Here is an 18,321-nt window from a genome sequence, read left to right as displayed (position 1 = left end):
TGGCAGCCCCACAGTTATCATTCTGAAGACTGTTAATTGGCTGGAGACAGGTCTTCCGCCCCTCACTCGGGCCGGGGGGTTCTCGTGGTACGAAAAGTGAGGTGAGGTCCTGGAGAAGGATGGCGAGGGTTCTTGATGGAGAGGCTGGGTGAATTAGTGGGAGCACCCATGGTGGAGGGGGGGGCACAGGGCACAGACCTTGGAGAATGTGCACAGGGTGCCCTAGAAGGAGGCGATGCCCCCCACCGTCCCCTTCCTGCCTGAGGCCCGAGCAGGGTGACCTGCTGAGCCTTGCCCTCCCACCTAGAAGGAAAAAACAGTTCAGACCAGTATTCTTATTTCCCAGTTTTTACTGTTTTTTCAATCTGGGCATCTCTGAATCCCTCCTGTCAGCCTCAAAATTGATGACCTGCCACCCCCCCCCACCATCACATAAAATTATGGTCAGGTCAGCGGCGGCTGGGAGGGCCACCCAGGGAATTTTAAAAATGCACCCCTCCTATGGGGTCTGTAAAATTCTAGCCCCTGTATGCAGTGTCAAGAGCAGCATGGAGGACTCCAGCACCAACTTGACACAGGGCTTTGCACAGAGCTTGGAGCCAATCCATTCTAGCATGAACTGGTGGGCCGACTCTATTTAGCACACTGGCTGACCAAACCATGATTAAGAGTGTGATGTCTCAGCTCCCATTACAACAGAAGCATCTGGATACTGCGGTGGAAGCTGCTCCTATAGTGCCGGGTCATCATGGCTGTGGATACCAATGTTCAAAAGGGCCTGCATAATCAAAGCAGTCCTCTGGGATTGTACTGGAATTGCTGAGGCAATGTTCTGGAGGAGCAGTAGAACAAATCTGCTGTCCTCTCTTAGGACGATGGAAAAGGACATGTATCATACTTTTGCCTTCACTGAAATCTGCCCCAGCTGCAGCCTTAGAATAGGCCTAGGATGGCATTGCCACTGATTATGAAGGTGATTGTGGCCACAAACGTTTTTGTGTCAGGCTCTTTTCAAGCTGAAGCAGGTGATATATATACAACATTTAGTGGTTTACCATGCACTCATGCATAAAGATCATCATTGGGGATCCAAATTCTAAAAGAACTGAATGTATTTCATTCTCTCTGGCCAGAAAGAAGTGGACAAGGTAAGCACATGGTTTTGCGAGGCTGCCTCATGGGTGCCACTTACTATGAGCATATCACTTCATGAGCTCTACTTGTCAACTGAGATGTACAGCAGACGAAAGGGATTCCACTCATTCAACCTCCAATAGATGTTCAGCCATCCACAGTGTATCATGCAGGTCAATTCCCAGCAGCATTCATAATGCCTTTATTCTATGGCATTCTATACACATTTGAGCCTCCACAACAAACCAAAGTGTGGCTACTGGGTGACATGGGCTATCCTTTGATGACATGGAGGAGGACTGGAGAGTTTGAGAGGAGGACCCCAAGCCAGGCAGTCAGCAGCACGTAGAGGTGAGTGCAAGAGGAGAACCGTGGGCAGGCAGTCAGCAGCACTTAGAGGACAGTGCGAGAGGAGGACCTGTTTCTACCCGTTAGACCCAACGTGTGACGTCAAAGGAAAACAGGTACGTGATTGGTGGGTATCTCTTCTGTGTCTCTTTTGGTGTACCAAGTGGTTTAAATCAGGAGACGATATTACAGCTGACAAGGACAGTTAAGAAATTCACATAAAATATTTAACATCCAAATTAATTAATTAAATAGAATAGAGATGGCTGAGCAGGCGATGTGTTGTTGCAGCTGCAGTATGTGGAGTCTGGTGGAAGCCGGTGCAATTCATGGTGACCACATCTGCAGCAAGTGTTGGCTGTTCGAGGAATTTTGGCTCAGAGCTGATGAGCTGGATTCCGAGCTGTGGATACTGCAACACATCAGGAAGGGGGAGGGTTACCTAGACAGTGCGTTTCAGGAGGCAGTCATACCCCTTAGATTAATAACATCAAATTTGGAACACAGTCAGGGACAGGAGGATGTGACTGCGAGTGAGGCAGGTATGGGGATCCAGAATTTAGCTTTGGAGGAGCCTCAGCTAGTGCTCTTGTCCAAGGTACGAGGTTCTTGCTCCGCGTGTGGATGAGGGCACAGACTGCAGGGAGGATGAACGAGCTGACTACAGCACCATGGTACAGAGCCACATTCAAGTTGGGAGGAGAAAAGAGAAATGTAGTAGTAATAGGGGATAGCATATTTAGGGGAATAGATACCGTTCTCTGCAGCAAAGATAGAGTCCTGAAGGCTGTGTTGCCTACCTGGTGCCAAGGTTAAGGACATCTCTAATAAGCTGGTGAGGAACTTGGAGTGGGAGGGAAGGATCCACTTGTTGTGGCCATGTAGATACCAGTGACATAGGTAGGACCAGAAAAACGGTTCTGCTGAGGGACTGTGAGCAGCTCGGGGCTAAATTAAGAAGCAGAACCTCAAAGATAATAATAACTGGATTACTACCTGAGCCACGTGTAAATTGGCGTAGGGTAAATAAGAGAGCGGTAAATGCGTGGCTCAAAGGTTGGTGTGGGAGTATTGGGTTCCAATTCATGGGGCAGTGACACCAATAATGGGGAAGGAGAAAGTTGTTCCGTTGGGACAGGCTTCATTGTATAACTAGGGTTGTAGATAGGACTTTAAACTAATTAGTGGGGAGGAGGGTTCAATTGAAGGGAAGTTTAAAAAATCAAAAAGACACAAGAGAGCAAAGGTGCAGGGTAGTGAAGAGGTGACCGATAAATGTGTGACAGGGAAGGGCAGAAAATATAAACAGAAGAGTGCAGCAGGAATCAGAACCAGAATGAGCAATAATGGTCAAAAGTCAAAGCTTAAGGCTCTTTGTCTGAATGCACGCAGCATTGGTAATAAGATAGATGAGTTGACTGCACAAGTAAAAATAAATGAATATGACTTGATACCTATTATAGAGACTTGGTTGCAGGGTGACCAAGACTGGGAACTCAACATTCCGGAAAAATAGGCAAAAGGAAAAGGAGCGGAGTGGCTTTGCTAATAAAGGAAAGTATCAGTGCTGTGATGAGTAGGGATATAGGTGCAATAGATCGTGAATAAGTTTGGGTGGAAATAAGGAACAGCAACGGAATGAAGTCACGGGTCGGAGTCATCTATAGGCCTCCAAAGAGTTGCCTCACTGTAGGCCAAAGTATAAATTGGGAAATAATGGAGCTGGGTAAGAAGGGCGCTACAATTATCATGGGTGATTTTAATCTGCATATTGACTGGACAAATCAGATTGGCAGGGGTAACATGGAAGACAAATTTGTGAAGTGAATCAAGGATTGTTTCTTAGAACAATACATTGCAGAACCTACGGGGAACAGGCTATTTTAGATCTGGTAATATGTAATGAGGTGGGATTAATAAGAGATATCATAGTTAAGAGATATCATAGGGGGTAGCAGTGACAACATGATAGAATTTCATATTCAGCTTGAGGGTGAGCAACTCGGGTCTCAAACAAGTGCCCTCAACTTAAAAAGGACAATTACAGCAGTAGGAAGAAAGAGTTATCTAAAGCGGGGTGGGAAAATAGACTAAGGGGAAGGTCAGTGGATTAGCAGTGGCAGACATTTAAGCAGATATTTCATAATGTTCAGCAAAAATTTATCTCGGTCAAAAAGAAGGATGAACCACTTGTGGTTAACAAAGGTGGTCAAGGAGAGTATCTAATCAAAAACTAAGGCATACAAAGCGGAGAAATATAATGGTAGGCCAGAGGAATGGGAACTTTTTAGGAACCAGCAGTGGATGAATAAAAAGCTACTACAGAGGGAGAAAATTGATTATGAAAGTAAATTGGAAAGAACTACAAAAACAAACAGCAAGAGCTTCTACAGGTATATAAAAAGAGTGGCTAAAGTAAGCATGGGGCCCTTGGCGAATGCTACTAGAGAATTGGTAACGGGAACCAGGAAAATGGCAGATAATTTAAACCAATATTTTGTGGTGGTTCACAGTGGAGGATATTATAAACATCCCAAAGATATCAGATAAGCAAGGAGCCAGTGGGAGGGAAGATCTTGTAACAGTCTCTAGCAAGATGAGGGACAAAGTATTTAACAAACTAATGGGACTAAAGGCAGACAAGTCACCAGGACCTGATGGCCCGCATCCAAGGGTTTTAAAGAAAGTGGCTGCAGAGATAGTGGAGGCATTGGCCGAAATATTCCAGAACTCACTGGATTCCAGAAGGGTCCCAGCGGATTGTAAAACCGCAAATGTTCAAGAAGGGAGGGAGATAAAAAGCAGGAAACTATAGGCCAATCAGCCTAACATCTGTCGTTGGGAAAATGCTAGAGTCCATTATTAAGGAAGAGATATCAGGACCTTTAGAAAAGCTTAATGCAATCAAACAGAGTGTTGCCGGAGATCACTGGTAACGGTTATTGGCTTAGTACACAGAGGAGAAGAGTCAATTCTCTCTTAACTCTAAATTTGCTTTATTCACGTCGTTAGATCATCTACATATAGCTTATATATCCGGTTAAATATAGACATGCAGTTTACAGCAGGTTATACAGTTTTATACCCAAAACTAGGATCTAAACGCACACCCACTAGGTTTCTCTGACACTCCCTGAGTGGTCACAGAATATAAAAGCTAATACCCGAAAAGGAGAGCTGACGCTGGCCAGGCATTACAGTCTCTCTCTCTTGCGTCTCTACGTTGCTGACGTAGGTTCTTCCGCTTCTGTGATGGTTGGTCTCTGGAGTCTTGCTGCCCCATGCCTGAAATCCTCTCAGTATTATACTGAATCGTATCTCTTCAAGCTGTGCTGTCTCTCTTCCTGTTGGTTTAGGCCTGCTTGCCTGATCTGTGGCATCTTCTCCATTGGCTCTGTTCCAAGACTTGCAGGGTCACCTTGTTCCCCCTTTTCTAAATAAGGACTCATCACATTTCCTTTGTCTTCAAGACATCCAGCCCGCTTTAGACAACTCTTTCTTCATACTGCTGTAATTGTCCTTTTTAAGTTGAGGGCACTTGTTTGAGACCCGAGTTGCTCGCCCTCAAGCTGAATATGAAATTCTATCATATTGTGACTGGTACCCCCTATGATATCTCTTAACTATGATATCTCTTATTAATCCCACCTCATTACAGTCAAGACCGCCCACTGGTTCCAGCCAGTTCAAACCTAGTGACTGGAGTCAGGTTTCAAAAGTTACTCAGGCCAGCAACTGGACTCAGGTTACTTCAGGTCAAAAGTTGCTTTTGCCTGTGTCAACAATTCAGCTGCAGCCCCTGGCCAACATGAGTCAACATGGTTTTATGAATGGGAAATCATGGGCAGAATTTTATGAGTCGGCGAGCGGGGGCGGGGCCTGCATGCCGATGCGTAAAATGATGTGCAGTGACGTTGGGGGGAACTCCCGCTGTCACCGCGCATGATTTAAATTTTCTGGAAGGCGGGGGCGCAGACAAATCAGCTGTGCGCCTGCCGACCTGTCAATGGCAAATTGAGGCCATTGACATGGTCAGTTAAGTAATTAAAAAACCTGCCTGTCCAACCTTAAGACCAGGGGCCCCGGCGGGAACTAGAAAACACATGAAACCTCATCCATGGGCGGGATGAGGTTTCGTGTAGGCTTTTAAAAAATTTTAATAAAGATTTTGTAAAAATTATGGACATGTCCCAATTCATGTGACATTGTAACATGAGGGGACATGTAAGGGAAATTTTATTTTTCTATTTTTGTCTTTTTTACATGTACAGCCGATCTCCCTGAGGCAGCACTTAGCCTCAGGGAGATAAATGCGCTCTTTCGTGCGCATTTGCCAAAGAGCACACTCTCGATTTTGGGATTCCCCCATCTGCACGGGGAGTGCATAGCACTTCTGTGCGGATGTCCCGCTGAGCGGTCCTTAATTGTACCGCCCACGTAAAATGGCGGTGTGCCTCCGATCAGAAGCGTCGATCGGAAGCACACCCGCCCATCAACCTCCCCCCCAGGGGGAAAATTCTGCCCCATGTTTGACAAATTTGCTGGAGTTCTTTGAGGATATAACAAGCATGGTTGATAAAGGAGAACTGGTGGATGTAATGTATTTGGATTCCTATTGCGTTAATAAGGTGCCACGTAAAAAGTTATACACAAGATAGGAGCTCATGGTATTGGGGATAATGTATTAGCATGGATTGAGGATTGGTTAACACACAGAAGACAGAGAATTGGGATTAATGGGTCTTTTTCAGGCTGGAAAGACATAACTACAGGAATACCATAAGAATGAGTCCTACGGCCTCAATTATTTACTTTCTATATTCATGACTTGGAGGAGGGGGCAGAGTGTAATGTATCCAAATTTGCTGACGATACAAAAATAGGTGGGAGGACATGTTGTAATGAGGACATAAGACATTTGCAAGGGATATATATTGGTTAAGTCAGTGGGAAAAAACTTGGCAGATGGAGTTTAATGTAGGAAAGTGTGAGGTCATGCCCTTTGGTAGGAAGAATCGAAAGGCAGACTATTATTTAAATGGAGAGAGACTCCAAAAAAGTGCAGCACAAAGGGATCTGGATGTCCTTGTACATGAAACACAAAACGTTAGCATGCAGGTGCAGCAAGTAATTAAGAAGACATATGGAACTTTGGCCTGTATTGCTAGGGGGTTGGAGTTTAAAAATAGGGAGGTCTTGTAACAGGGTGTGGGTGAAGTCGCATCTGGAGTAGTGTGTACAGTTTTGGTTCCCGTATTTACAGTAGGATATACTGGCATTGGAGGCAGTTCAAAAGAGATTCACAGGACTGAAGGGGTTGACTTATCAAGAATGGCTAAGTAGATTAGGCCTTTATTCTTTAGAGCTTAGAAGTATGAGGGGTGATCCTATTGAAATATACAAGATCCTGAGGGGGCTTGACAGGCTGGACGTTGAGAAGATCTTCCACTCGTGGGGGAATTTCAAACCAGGGGACATAGGGCAGAATTTTCAGGCAGGCCTGACCCAATCTCCAGTGGGTTGGGGGCTGATCCCTGCCAGCAAAGCAGGCCGCATCACCATTTTACATGGGTGGGCCAGTTAAGGTCTGCCCAGCGTGACGTCCGGCGGGAAGTGTGCTTCCTGTGCAGGTGGGTGGGATTCCTTAAAAGCGAGAGTGTGCTCTTTTGCCCATGCGCACGAAAGAGCGCACATCTCCCTGAGGCTAAGTGCAGCCTCAGGGAGATCGCTTCCACTTTGAAAAATATTAAAAATAGAAAAAAAAAATTTCCCTAACATATCCCCCTCATGTGACATGTTCATAATTTACAGAATAACTTTATTAAAATGTTTAAAACCCTGCATGAAACCTCATCCTGCCGCTGGATGAGGTTTCATATTTTTTCTATTTGCCGCCAGGACTCCTGGCCTGCCCGCCAATCTTAAGGTTGGACGGGCAGGTCCTTTAATTGTTTAAATGATCCTGTCAATGGCCTCAATTGGCCATTGACAGGTCAGCGGGCCCACAGCTGATTTTGCTGCTCCCCTGCCTTCCTGAAAATTTAAATGGGGCGGGGTGACGTCGGGGGTTCTGCCCGACATCATCCCACATCATTTTACGCATCGGCGAGCGGGCCCCATCCCCTGCTCGCCGACGGCAAAATTCTGCCCATAGTTACAGAATAAGGGGACACTCATTTAAAACTGACATGCGAAGGAATCTCTTATCTCAGATGGTAGTGAATGTCTGGAATTCCGTACCCCAGAGTGTTGTGGAGGCTAGGTCACTGAAGGTATTTAAAGAGGAGGTAGATAGATTTTTGAAGTATCAGGGAGATGAGGGCTATGAGGAGCTGGCACGAAAGAGCAGTTGTGGCCTGGGACAGATCGCCACGATCTTATTGAATGGCGGGGCAGGCTTGAGGGGCCAAATGGCCTACTCCTGCTCCTATTTCTTATGTTCTTATGGCTTATAACTCCAGTGCATAATGCATGCACATGTGTGTAGCATGCATATGGTGAGAGCCATGCTACCCCACACAATGTAATAGAGCTGATTATTGGAATGTTGAAACAATGCTTCTGCTGCTTGGACTGCTCAGGAGGAGGCTGCTAGTACTCAGCACAGTGGGTATTAAGATGTGTGGTGGTCTGTTGTGTGCAGTTCAAACTTGCCACCAGCTATATAGTGAGCAGCTGAGGAGGAAGAAGAGGGAAAGGAAGGAAAGAGGCAAGATAGATACCCCATTGCTGGCCAGTTTGCCATGAACAACTCATTCAACCTCAATACCAGCTAGCACAACCCCAAATCCCCATTCACCACACCTTATCTTCTGTCACTGGCCATCACAGTGTCTACTTGGCTGCAATGCAAAAAAGTAAAATCCACCATAAAATAAATATTCCAAGCCAAATTTATAAATTAAATTATGCCATGGTGCATGCAAATATCAGTGAATCAGCCTTGGGCATTCACTTAGTCTCTATCTTCTGTGCATCAGAGTAAAGTATTGCAGATACTGGAAATCTGATTGACAAGGATCTCACAATCTTGGAGCCGAAAAGGCCACCCTGCAGTATAAAGCACAGGGGATGTTATTGACCCACTCAATACTGTTACTCAGGTTCTTTTCGTCAGGTTGCAAATTAGAAAGAAATCTGCTGGTAGCTGGAACAAGGCAAAGGTGAGTGTTCTACACACCTTTGCATGTTTTTGTGGAACTCATCAAGTATGGGATAAATCTAAATTTGGATCCTCTCCATTCTCTGGGTGGTATCATTTGGTAACTGTGCTTAATGGTTGTGCTCTTGCACATGCTTTTTTCTAAGCTGGTGTCAGTTTGAGTATCAGTCATGTGACTAATTCACAAGGTGCTTGATTTTCAACAGATGATTTGGAGCAAAAAGGAAGGGTTGTGCTGCTGGCATCTGTAGTCTCTTTTCAAGATTTAAATAACTTACTAAAGTACCCCATACCAAATTTCACACATTACGATGAGGTTCCACCACCACCTCCCACATTAAAAATAAGGTGCATGCTGAGTTGCTGTACCTTGCGCCTGGCAGATTCAGAAGTACTTTTTAAAGTGGTTTCTGTTGAATTTTTTTTTCAGTTTTCATTTCCCCCTTTGTTGCATTTTGCTCCAGGCTTTAGTTGGCTTTGCTAGATAATCCTCCATTTCGCATTTCTGCTTATTTTTTCCCCCATGGCAAAATGTCTTTGATTATTTATGGTTGCTGCTGGCATTTAAATTGCTGCTGGCATTTAAATCACATTATACAAGGAAGTGATGATGGCTTTTCTTTAGTGTGAATTCAGCTCTCTGTGCTACAGTGGCATATTGCCCAAGGAGTCACAGTTGCAATGCCTTTGTAACAGGACTATGTTATCAGTGCCTGATTTGATGTTAGAGCTTGAGATAAACATTCTAGAGTGTTAATTTCTGTCAGTCAAAGAGCAGGAGCTGTACTGCAGCAACATTTTCTGTCTCTGAGATTGGATAAAGAAATTCACGGGATGATTTTAACTCAGCCTGTCGAGAAGGGGCTTGGCTGGTGGGCAGTTAAAATTGCTCAAGTGACTCTCTCTGCCCTGGACCTGCTAGGACCTTGTGTGATTTGAATCAGTAGAACTGAGCAGACTATGCAACCAATATTGGCAGAGTCCTTTTTCATTCCTTTATGAGCCCTTTTACACTTCATCAGGACCTGACTGCGGTTTTCACTTGGCTGTCTGAGCGGGAAATGGCAGTGAATTTTCTGCCAGGCGAGACCAGTGGCGTAAATGATCAAGGCCAGAAGAGGAAATCACTGGACTTCATGAGAAAAGTTTAAGGCCTCCTCTACAATAGACATGCCCACTTCCTGCCCAACCAATTGCAGGATTTCTGCAGGAAGGCTCCTTTTCATGTGTATTAGTACAGAGATTAGACAAGCAAGTGGTCAAGGCAGCACGGTTTTAATGGGGAATTTTAATTTCCACATAGATTAAGATAAGCATACGAGCTCAAGTCAGAAAAGCAGCAAATTTCTTGTGTCCAGGACAGAAAAAAAAGGAACATGCCATATTAGTTTTAATAATGAGCAATGAGCCAAATTTAGTTAACAATCCAACAATGCATAAACATTTATCTAATAAAACCATAAAGGAATATGATTGAGTTCAACATTGTGTTTGAAAGGGAGAAAGGTGAAACAGTTACTAAGATTCTAGATATAGATAAGGCTGACTTCCACAGGTTGAGACAAAACTTATCCACAGGGCCTGATTTTAACCCATCTAAAATCCACCCACTTGCACAGAGTTAAAATCGAACCTATAGTAAACTGAGAAAATCTGTTGATAGGTAAAGTGACAGAAGATTCATGGGAGGAGTTCAAATAAGAATTTAAGGTGATAAAGATCCAGCTTAAATCCCTAAGGGGCAAAAGCTCTATTTGCCACAATAAAAGCCATGGATGACAAATTAGATAAGGGACTGGATAAAAGAAAAGACATTCAAAAATGTAAGAAATAGCACAGATCCAAGTGAATGGGAGAGATACGAAGAACAGCAAAGGGCAACAAAACATAGGTTAAGAACTGCAAAAAAATAGAATGGAAAGAAATTTGCCACAGATATCAAAAAAATTATATTTAGGAAAAGAAGGGTGGTTAAGAGCAAATTAGGCCCCATTAAAACTTACAATGATGATGTAAATGAAAACAAGGAAATGGTGGGCATTTTGAATAATTACCTTGCATCAATAATTACAGTGGAGGAAGGGGACATGCCGGACACCCTAAAGAAACTAATATTGAATCAGGATCAGGGACTCACCAAAATTAACATAAGCAGATTATCAGTAATTAAGAAAATAATGACATGAAAGAGTAACAAATTCCCAGAACCAGATGGTTTCATCTGAGGATTTAAAAGGAAGTAAGTGAAAACATTGCAGATGTCCTAACTATAATCTTCTAAAGTTGTATTGATTCAGGAGCTGTACCTTTAGATTGGAAATTTACCGTGATGCTGCTATTTAAGCAAGATAAGAGAGAGAACATACGTTGTCAGGAAATTACTAGAGTCTGTAATTAAGGATGAAGTATAGAATACCTTGAAATTTTTCAACAAATCAGAGGGAGCCAGCATAAGTTTGTAAAGGATAGGTCATATCTCATGATCTGATTGAATTCTGTGAACAGCTGACTAAAATATTAAATGGTACTAAGGGAGTACTGCACTGTCAGAGTTGCTGTCTTTTGGATGAGGTGTTAAACCAAGGCTCTGCCTGCCTGCTCAGGTAGATGTACATGATCCCTTGGTGCTATTTTGAAGAAGAGCAGGGGAGTTAACCCTGGTGCCCTAGACAAATATTTATCCCTGTACCAACATTACAAAAAACATTATCATTCTACATGTCAAAAATGCTTCATTGGTTGTACAATAAAGTGCTTTGAGATGTTTGGTAGTCATGAAAGGAGCTGTATAAATGCAAATCTTCTAATTCCTAATTTTTAGAAGGTTAAAGGATGATTTGATCAAAGTTTTCAAGATATTAATAATTAGCAAGAAACTATTTGTGCTGATTGGGAAATCTAAACAAGGGAGAATAGTTTAAGCATTAGAACCAGACCTTTCAAAAATGAAATGAGGTGACACTTTTACACACAAAGCATGGTAGAAGTTTGGAACCCTCTTCAGCAAATGGCAGTTGATGCTGGGTCACTTGCTAATTTTAAATCTGAGAGTGCTGCATTTCAGTTAACCAAAGGTATTAAATGATAAGGGGCGAAGTTGGGTATATAGAATTACAGACTCGAGGAGCTCAATGCCCAAGGTTCAACCAGATTTTCTCACACATCCTACCGACTCTCCACCCAGTACATTGAGAAGTTAGCCTGTAGCGTTTAAATGAGGCCTGGGAGTTAAAATACTCCTGACCTCATTCCAGAATAGTGGGTGAGTTTCTAATTAATACTGCTGCTTTGCAATAGTCTATTTATTGTTTAGTAATTTTTCCCATGTTTTTATAAAAGCATAATTATTAGAAGTGGTAGCGGCCCATTTTAGTGGATGGATTTCTGTCACTCAACAATGAGTTTGAATAGGTTTTGCTAAGGTCATGAGAGTAATACAGTGAAAACTGGCACAATCACGAATGTAGCTGTAATGATGTCTAATTGGCCAATCAAAGAGCAGAAATTACAATGGTCTTGAAACAATTGAAAGAAGTTGCATTTGGACCTCTTTATCTCTGGGAAATAAAAGATTAACAGGTACATGGAATGACTCATACAAACTAGAGGCTGCAAGTAAATTTTTGTTTGTCCACTGGGGAAACCATTTTCATTCTGTTCAGGTGTGAATTAATACTTTTTTTCTTTTAAATTCATTTATTTTTAACCAGCACCATTCCATACTCAGATGGAAATGTGACTTTCAGTATATTGACTTCTGAACCAAACAGACGTCCTGGGTACAATGTCTTTTACAATACGCCAGCTCTTCAACAATTTGTCAAGTCTACTCATGTAAGAATTCACCTGAGAGGTCAATACTATACCAGGGAAACATCAGTGAACTTCAGACACAGATATTATGGAGTGAATGAAATCACTATAAGTGGAAGGTAAGGTTTTATTAAGTATTTAAGAAATTATTATTCAAATGCTTGTCTTGAATATGTCATGTTAACCAGGCGGATGTTTTCTGCCTCAGATGATCAGTGGAGGATATTTCCAAATTTATCATGGCTAGTTGAGTAACATTTACCTTCCAGTTGAAATATTCTTCCACTTTTATACGTCTTCAGATTATATTTATGTTAGAGTTGTTATTTAAAATATGTACCGGTCAGTTCTGTAATATATTTCAATTATAATGAGATACAGCTTTATTTTTATTTGATTCTTTTGGCTGTCCTTTAGTGCTTGTGGAGTTTTCCCTTTTATTGTGTGGTCCTTTATTAATCATTTATTTTTGATATAGTGTGAAAAGAAAAATAAATTATTGAGCTTGGAGAGCACCTGTCGTATATAGCTGAAATATGGAACTGATGCACTACATACGAATGTCAATGTAACAGAAATATTCATGCAGTAAGCTGCATTCAGAACTATTTACATTAGGTGGAATATTATCGAAACCACTTCAGTATCACTGATCATTATTATCAAGGACAAAAATAAGTATAAGCAGGTTTTAACTCTCATACCAATGCCATTATCTTTTACTATATGCATCACTTCTGTGAATTAACTGGAAGTGATTGAAATTGTGAAAAAGAGAAACAGTGACAACTCTTGCTGCAAGAGTTATCTTCTGCAGATCTCAGCAGTACAGTGTAGATTGTTCATGGTTGAGAGAGCCTTATAATGGCATTTATTTGAAAACATAATCCTCCAGTAGACATGTTAACTTATTAATGCGTACAGAACATTCACAGAGTTACTATATTTCAGTTGCCTTTAAGCAGTTCATAAAACAAACAAACATGTTTAGCATGTTTTGTAAGTATGTACAGTGGACCATCTTTCACCAAACACCTTTGCAGTTTAGTATTGAGAAGTAGCAAGAAATTACATGGTACTATAACACAAAAAGCCAAGGTGGACAGGTAGGTTTGTGGGGAGAGGGAGGCATGGCGTATGGTGGTGGGTGGTGGGGAGCATGGTGGTTGGTGGCAGGGTCTATGTTAGTTTTCTCATCTGCTCCAGAAGAATCCTTAAGCTGTGCCTGCAGATCTATTACAAATGGAACTGCTATGAAACCTTCCAAAAGACAGAATTCAGATCTTTGACCCTATCAGATTCATGATCCTGGTCTGCACCTTGGGCTTGGACTGCTATTCCCGTGCTGCTCATGTGCTTGGTGCCTAAATAGGTCAAAAGTAACAGAACTCTGATGATCAGAGAGCAATAACTCACCAAGGACCCTTCGACAGCATCTTCCAAACTGGCAACCTTTACCACCTAGAAGGACAAGGGCAGCAGATGCATGTCAATACCGTCACCTGCAAGTTCCCCTCCAAGCCACACACCATTCTGACTTGGAACTATATCGCCATCCCTTCATTGTCGCTGGGTCAAAATCCTGGAACTTCCTTCCTAACAGTACTGCGGACATACCCACACCACATGGACTGCAGCATTTCAAGAAGGCCACTTGTAACATCCTCTCAAGGGCAATTAGGGATGGGCAACAAATGTTGTGCTTGCCAGTGACGCCCATATCCCGTGAAAAAATATATTTAAAAAAAGGGCAGACAGAGACTCTATTTCTACATGACTTTCCTGTAAGCCTTAGTGGTAATTCATGTGTCAATATAGTTTTTAGCTGGGGCAACGGTCTACTGTCAAATTGTTTTAGGAGTTGTTTTGTGGAATTGCTGTGAATTTTTTGGCTAACTTTCCATTCCTGAGGTTGTTTCTCAGCAGATTAAGCCCCAGCCTGTAAAAAATAATGCATTATTTAATTTGTTTACTCATTTTACGTCTTCAGAAAGGCAACTACAAATGTTTGGCTTTCAGGGTTGTAAAAACTCAGATATACTTTTGCCAGATATTCATTGGAACAATCACAAATAAGTGCTCTATAAAGTGTGGATAACTGGTTTAGAAAAAGGATTCACAGTTTTCTGTCCATTCTGTCCAGAAAATCTGTGTTGTCATTAATAAAAGAGCAAGGACGTGATTGTTAAATGCTGTTAAGTCCTTGTTGATTACCTGGCACAAGAAAATGTTGCAGTTTACTGCTGAATGAAATAAATATAAAACAGAAAGCTTAGGGGAAAAATTGGATAGCCTCAGAAAGAAGGCATGGAGATGCTATGTGCAATTAACCCACAACCTGTTAGTTCCAATGCAGGCATCATACAAACTTTTTTGCTGTATGCTAATTTAAATTATAGCGGCCTGCAGCAATGCACTGTTGATGGCTGCATGCTGCAGTGGGGAAGCTGATGCAAAGTTAAGACCATTTCATGCTAGTCTGAACTATTTAAAGTTAGTTGCACTTCTTAAAGGGAGAGACAGTGTTCCAGGTGTTGCATTGGAAGCCTTGGTGTAGGAGAGGAGGAGAGATGTCTTCTATTCTCAGGGGTTCAGAAAGCCCTGCAGACAAACATTGATAAGTCAGACAAACTAGATGGCCATCATGGCCCTTGCCAGCTGTCTAGTCCCAAGTACCTGGCTGTAGTGGGGCAGAAAGTTCTATGGCCTTGTATAAGTGGTCAGGGTTAGTGAATGCATCTTCAAATGCCATATTCTAACAAAGACTCTCACACTGCTCAATTCACCACATCTCTATCACTCACTTACTAACAATCTCTATCAATCACAACTCATACCTAACATCCGTAGCTTCATGCCGAGAGTAATGTCTCATTCAATCAGAGTCAACTTGCTAACCAATCAGCATCCTTTTCTCTTGCAGTATAAAATGTTGTGATTGCTTGAAATTTGTCATTCTTGCACTTGTCCTGATGTGTGCAAGATGAAAAGCTTTGGCAACATGTCTCTCTTATCAATATTCAAATGCCAGTTCTAAAAAGTCCATTAGAGAAAATCATTAGTTGAGTCACTGCATACCATTTCGACTTGCTACCAGAATGGAAATGGTCAGCTTGAGGCATTCTGAGAAGGATGCGTTCTAATCTGTGTGGCTGAAGATATTGTACTTTACTTACTAAACTTCTTGCTGTACTTCATATTCCTGCTATTAGTTAGCTATTTGTCAGTGTGGGCCTTATCATTAAGAAAATATGAGCTAAAAATAATACACTATTGATAACTTCAACAATAAAATAGAAGAACACCACTGATTGTGTTAGAACTGGCTTTGGACTTCTACATTTGTTTGTCTGTAGTGCAAGAACATGAACAGATTACCCTTACCCTTTTAATTAAATGGTCAGTTGTCCAGCAACATCAAGATTTGAAAGTCTGCATATGCAATCCAAGTTCCTACCAGATAGGTTGTAAGGTGTGGTGAAAAAGTGCCAGTTTCAAAAAGTGCGTCACAGAATATCATTAGTTGAGTCAATGTACTGGGTTACCACCCAATGGACAACAGTGGCTAAAGAAGAAATCTGAAGGAGAGGTGAAAAGATGATCAAATTCAAAATAGCAAGTGTAAATGTCAGTAACCTAACATGAAGAAACAATTAAGTAACTGGCCAGATGGTGAGAAAATAAATACAAATCATGGGTGTCATGAATATTGTAATCACAGAAAATGATTCATCATCAAGGATTAAGAGCATTCTGGAAAAATTCGTGTTTTAAAAGACACTTCCTCTTAAAGAGTTAATGCGGGACTCTGAATTCTGTTCCTGGGAGAAAAAAAACATCCTTTACAAAAAAAGGTAATTAAGCAGGTTTAAAGTAGCTGGAAACCTCTTGATCTTGGTGGACTGTGTACAAAAGGGGTAACATGGTACTTTATGGCTCTGAAGAAAAACCATGTCTGGAAAAACTGATTTTAAAAGTTGGTTTTGGTTTTGCTTTGAGAAGAGAAAGGACCAACAGCTTGTGAAAGGAAGAGAGCAGCTTTTTTGCAGTCCAGAGCCAGTCTACAGCTGGAAGTGAATGTAAGCTGCTCCTAAGTTGCTGTGTGCTGGAACAGAGTACCTGCAAGTGTTCCTTGAGTCCTCCTGAAAAGCAGTGCAAGAGTCATTGACTGTTTTGCAGATCAGCGCTGAGAGACCAACCATATAACCCGGATACCGTTTCAACGACTCCACCATCTGGCAGAATTCCTCTATATTAGGGTATCTCAAAAGAGTAATTAGTATACTTTAATATTGCACACTGTATGTTAACAAGCTTTGCCTTCGTATTCAACAAGACTGGTTTTATAATAAACTAATAAGTTTGTTGCTTATTGGGAGAAGCCTAGTTAAAGTCTCTTTTATTCTGGTTAACAGTAGTGAAGGTAAATGATTGGCCATTTTGATGAATGAATCAAACTTTTAAACTAATGGTGCGACCTGTGGAGTGGTGGAGCTAGATCATCCTGATCATAATCTGTGTCACCAGGAAACAAAGTGGATGGGTGGTACTGCAAGAGAAATGGGAGAACAAACAGTGTTGGAGTTGTACTAAGCGAGGAAATAAAGGACATCGTGCTGGCAGTGGAAAGAATCAGTGTCAGCGTCATCAAAGTAAAGCTAGAAATTGACACCCAAATATGGAACATGGCCAGTTGTTAAATACCACAGAGTGAGTGTGGAGCAGAGAAGAATGAAGAGGTCTGTGAACAGATGGGCAACTCAATTCCAACAATACCAAGCAGTGACAGGCTTTTGGTGGCAAGTGACCTAAAAATACATGTGGGGAAAGAAAGAGTGGGATATAAGGTTACCCATGGTGGACACAATTTTGGACATGCACATGCAGAAGAAGTCAAGATTCTGAAGTTTGCCGTGTCATACCAACTTGTAGCACTAAACACCTGGTACAAAAAATGCAGAAACTACCTGATAACCTACGACAGTGGTGGCCGAGAACTACAGCTGGACTACATCATGGTTAGAAAAGAACATGCAAAGGAAACAAAGAACTGTGAAGTCTAAGTGAGGCGCTGACCATCCAACACAAAGTATTAATGACAGACCTTTGGAAAGAAAACAAAATGGCAGCAGACATGAGGCAGAAAGAACACCAGGCGGTGGAAGCTCAAAGATCCACAAGCAAAGGAAAAACTTGACGGACAGATGGAGAGACAGCGAAGAGAAATAAGTTACGACAGATAGTGTGGAAGATTTGACTAGGAAAACTGGTGAAGAATTGTGTGAAAGATCATCAGGGAGGAGAGAGGCTGGAAAAGAAACCTGCTGATGGAATGAAAACACAAATGCAAGGAAAAGAATGAACTGTTAAAGAAGTAAAAACAGTCAGGGCTCAAGAGAATTAACGAACAGTACAAAAAGGCTAAAAGGAATGTAAAGAAAGTGGTTGCTAGAGAAAGATCCCTGGCCATAGAATAAATATGTAAGTCTGGATACCAAAGAGAGACAAAAAGATATCTTCAGAATTGCAGCTGCTAGAGTTAGATTAACAAAATATGTGGGAAATGTACATACAATCAAGGATGCAGAACAATCTTGGGGAAAGAAGATGAAACCCAAGTGAGGTGGGACCAATACTTTAACTGGCTTATGAATGCAGAAAACCCAAGAACAAAGAAGAGATAGCTGAAAATCATGGAATGACAATGAGCATCAATCTGGAAGAAATCATAATAGCACTGGCAAAAGAAGCAATGGCGGCATTAAGAAAAACTTCTTTAAACAGAGCGCGGTTAGGACCTGGAATGCACTGCCTGAGAGTGTGGTGGAGGCAGTTTCAATCGAGGCATTCAAGAGGTAATTGAA

At 41.9% G+C, this 18,321-nt stretch overlaps 1 protein-coding gene across 1 annotated transcript in view; it reads left to right on the top strand.

Moving 5' to 3' along the window:
• The window catches only part of ush2a (Usher syndrome 2A (autosomal recessive, mild)), a 1,196,697-nt gene that overhangs the window by 142,772 nt on the left and 1,035,604 nt on the right, over positions 1-18,321 (top strand). The window contains exon 7 of the mRNA XM_041207243.1: positions 12,355-12,576. Within this exon, the coding sequence (XP_041063177.1) occupies positions 12,355-12,576 (222 nt within the window). The remainder of the gene's footprint in view (positions 1-12,354; positions 12,577-18,321) is intronic.

The sequence above is a fragment of the Carcharodon carcharias genome, chromosome 2, assembly GCF_017639515.1.
Source record: "Carcharodon carcharias isolate sCarCar2 chromosome 2, sCarCar2.pri, whole genome shotgun sequence".
Classification (NCBI taxonomy): Eukaryota; Metazoa; Chordata; class Chondrichthyes; order Lamniformes; family Lamnidae; genus Carcharodon; species Carcharodon carcharias.
The sequence above is the reverse complement of the archived record's forward strand: the minus strand, read 5'-3'. Positions and strand labels throughout refer to the sequence as shown.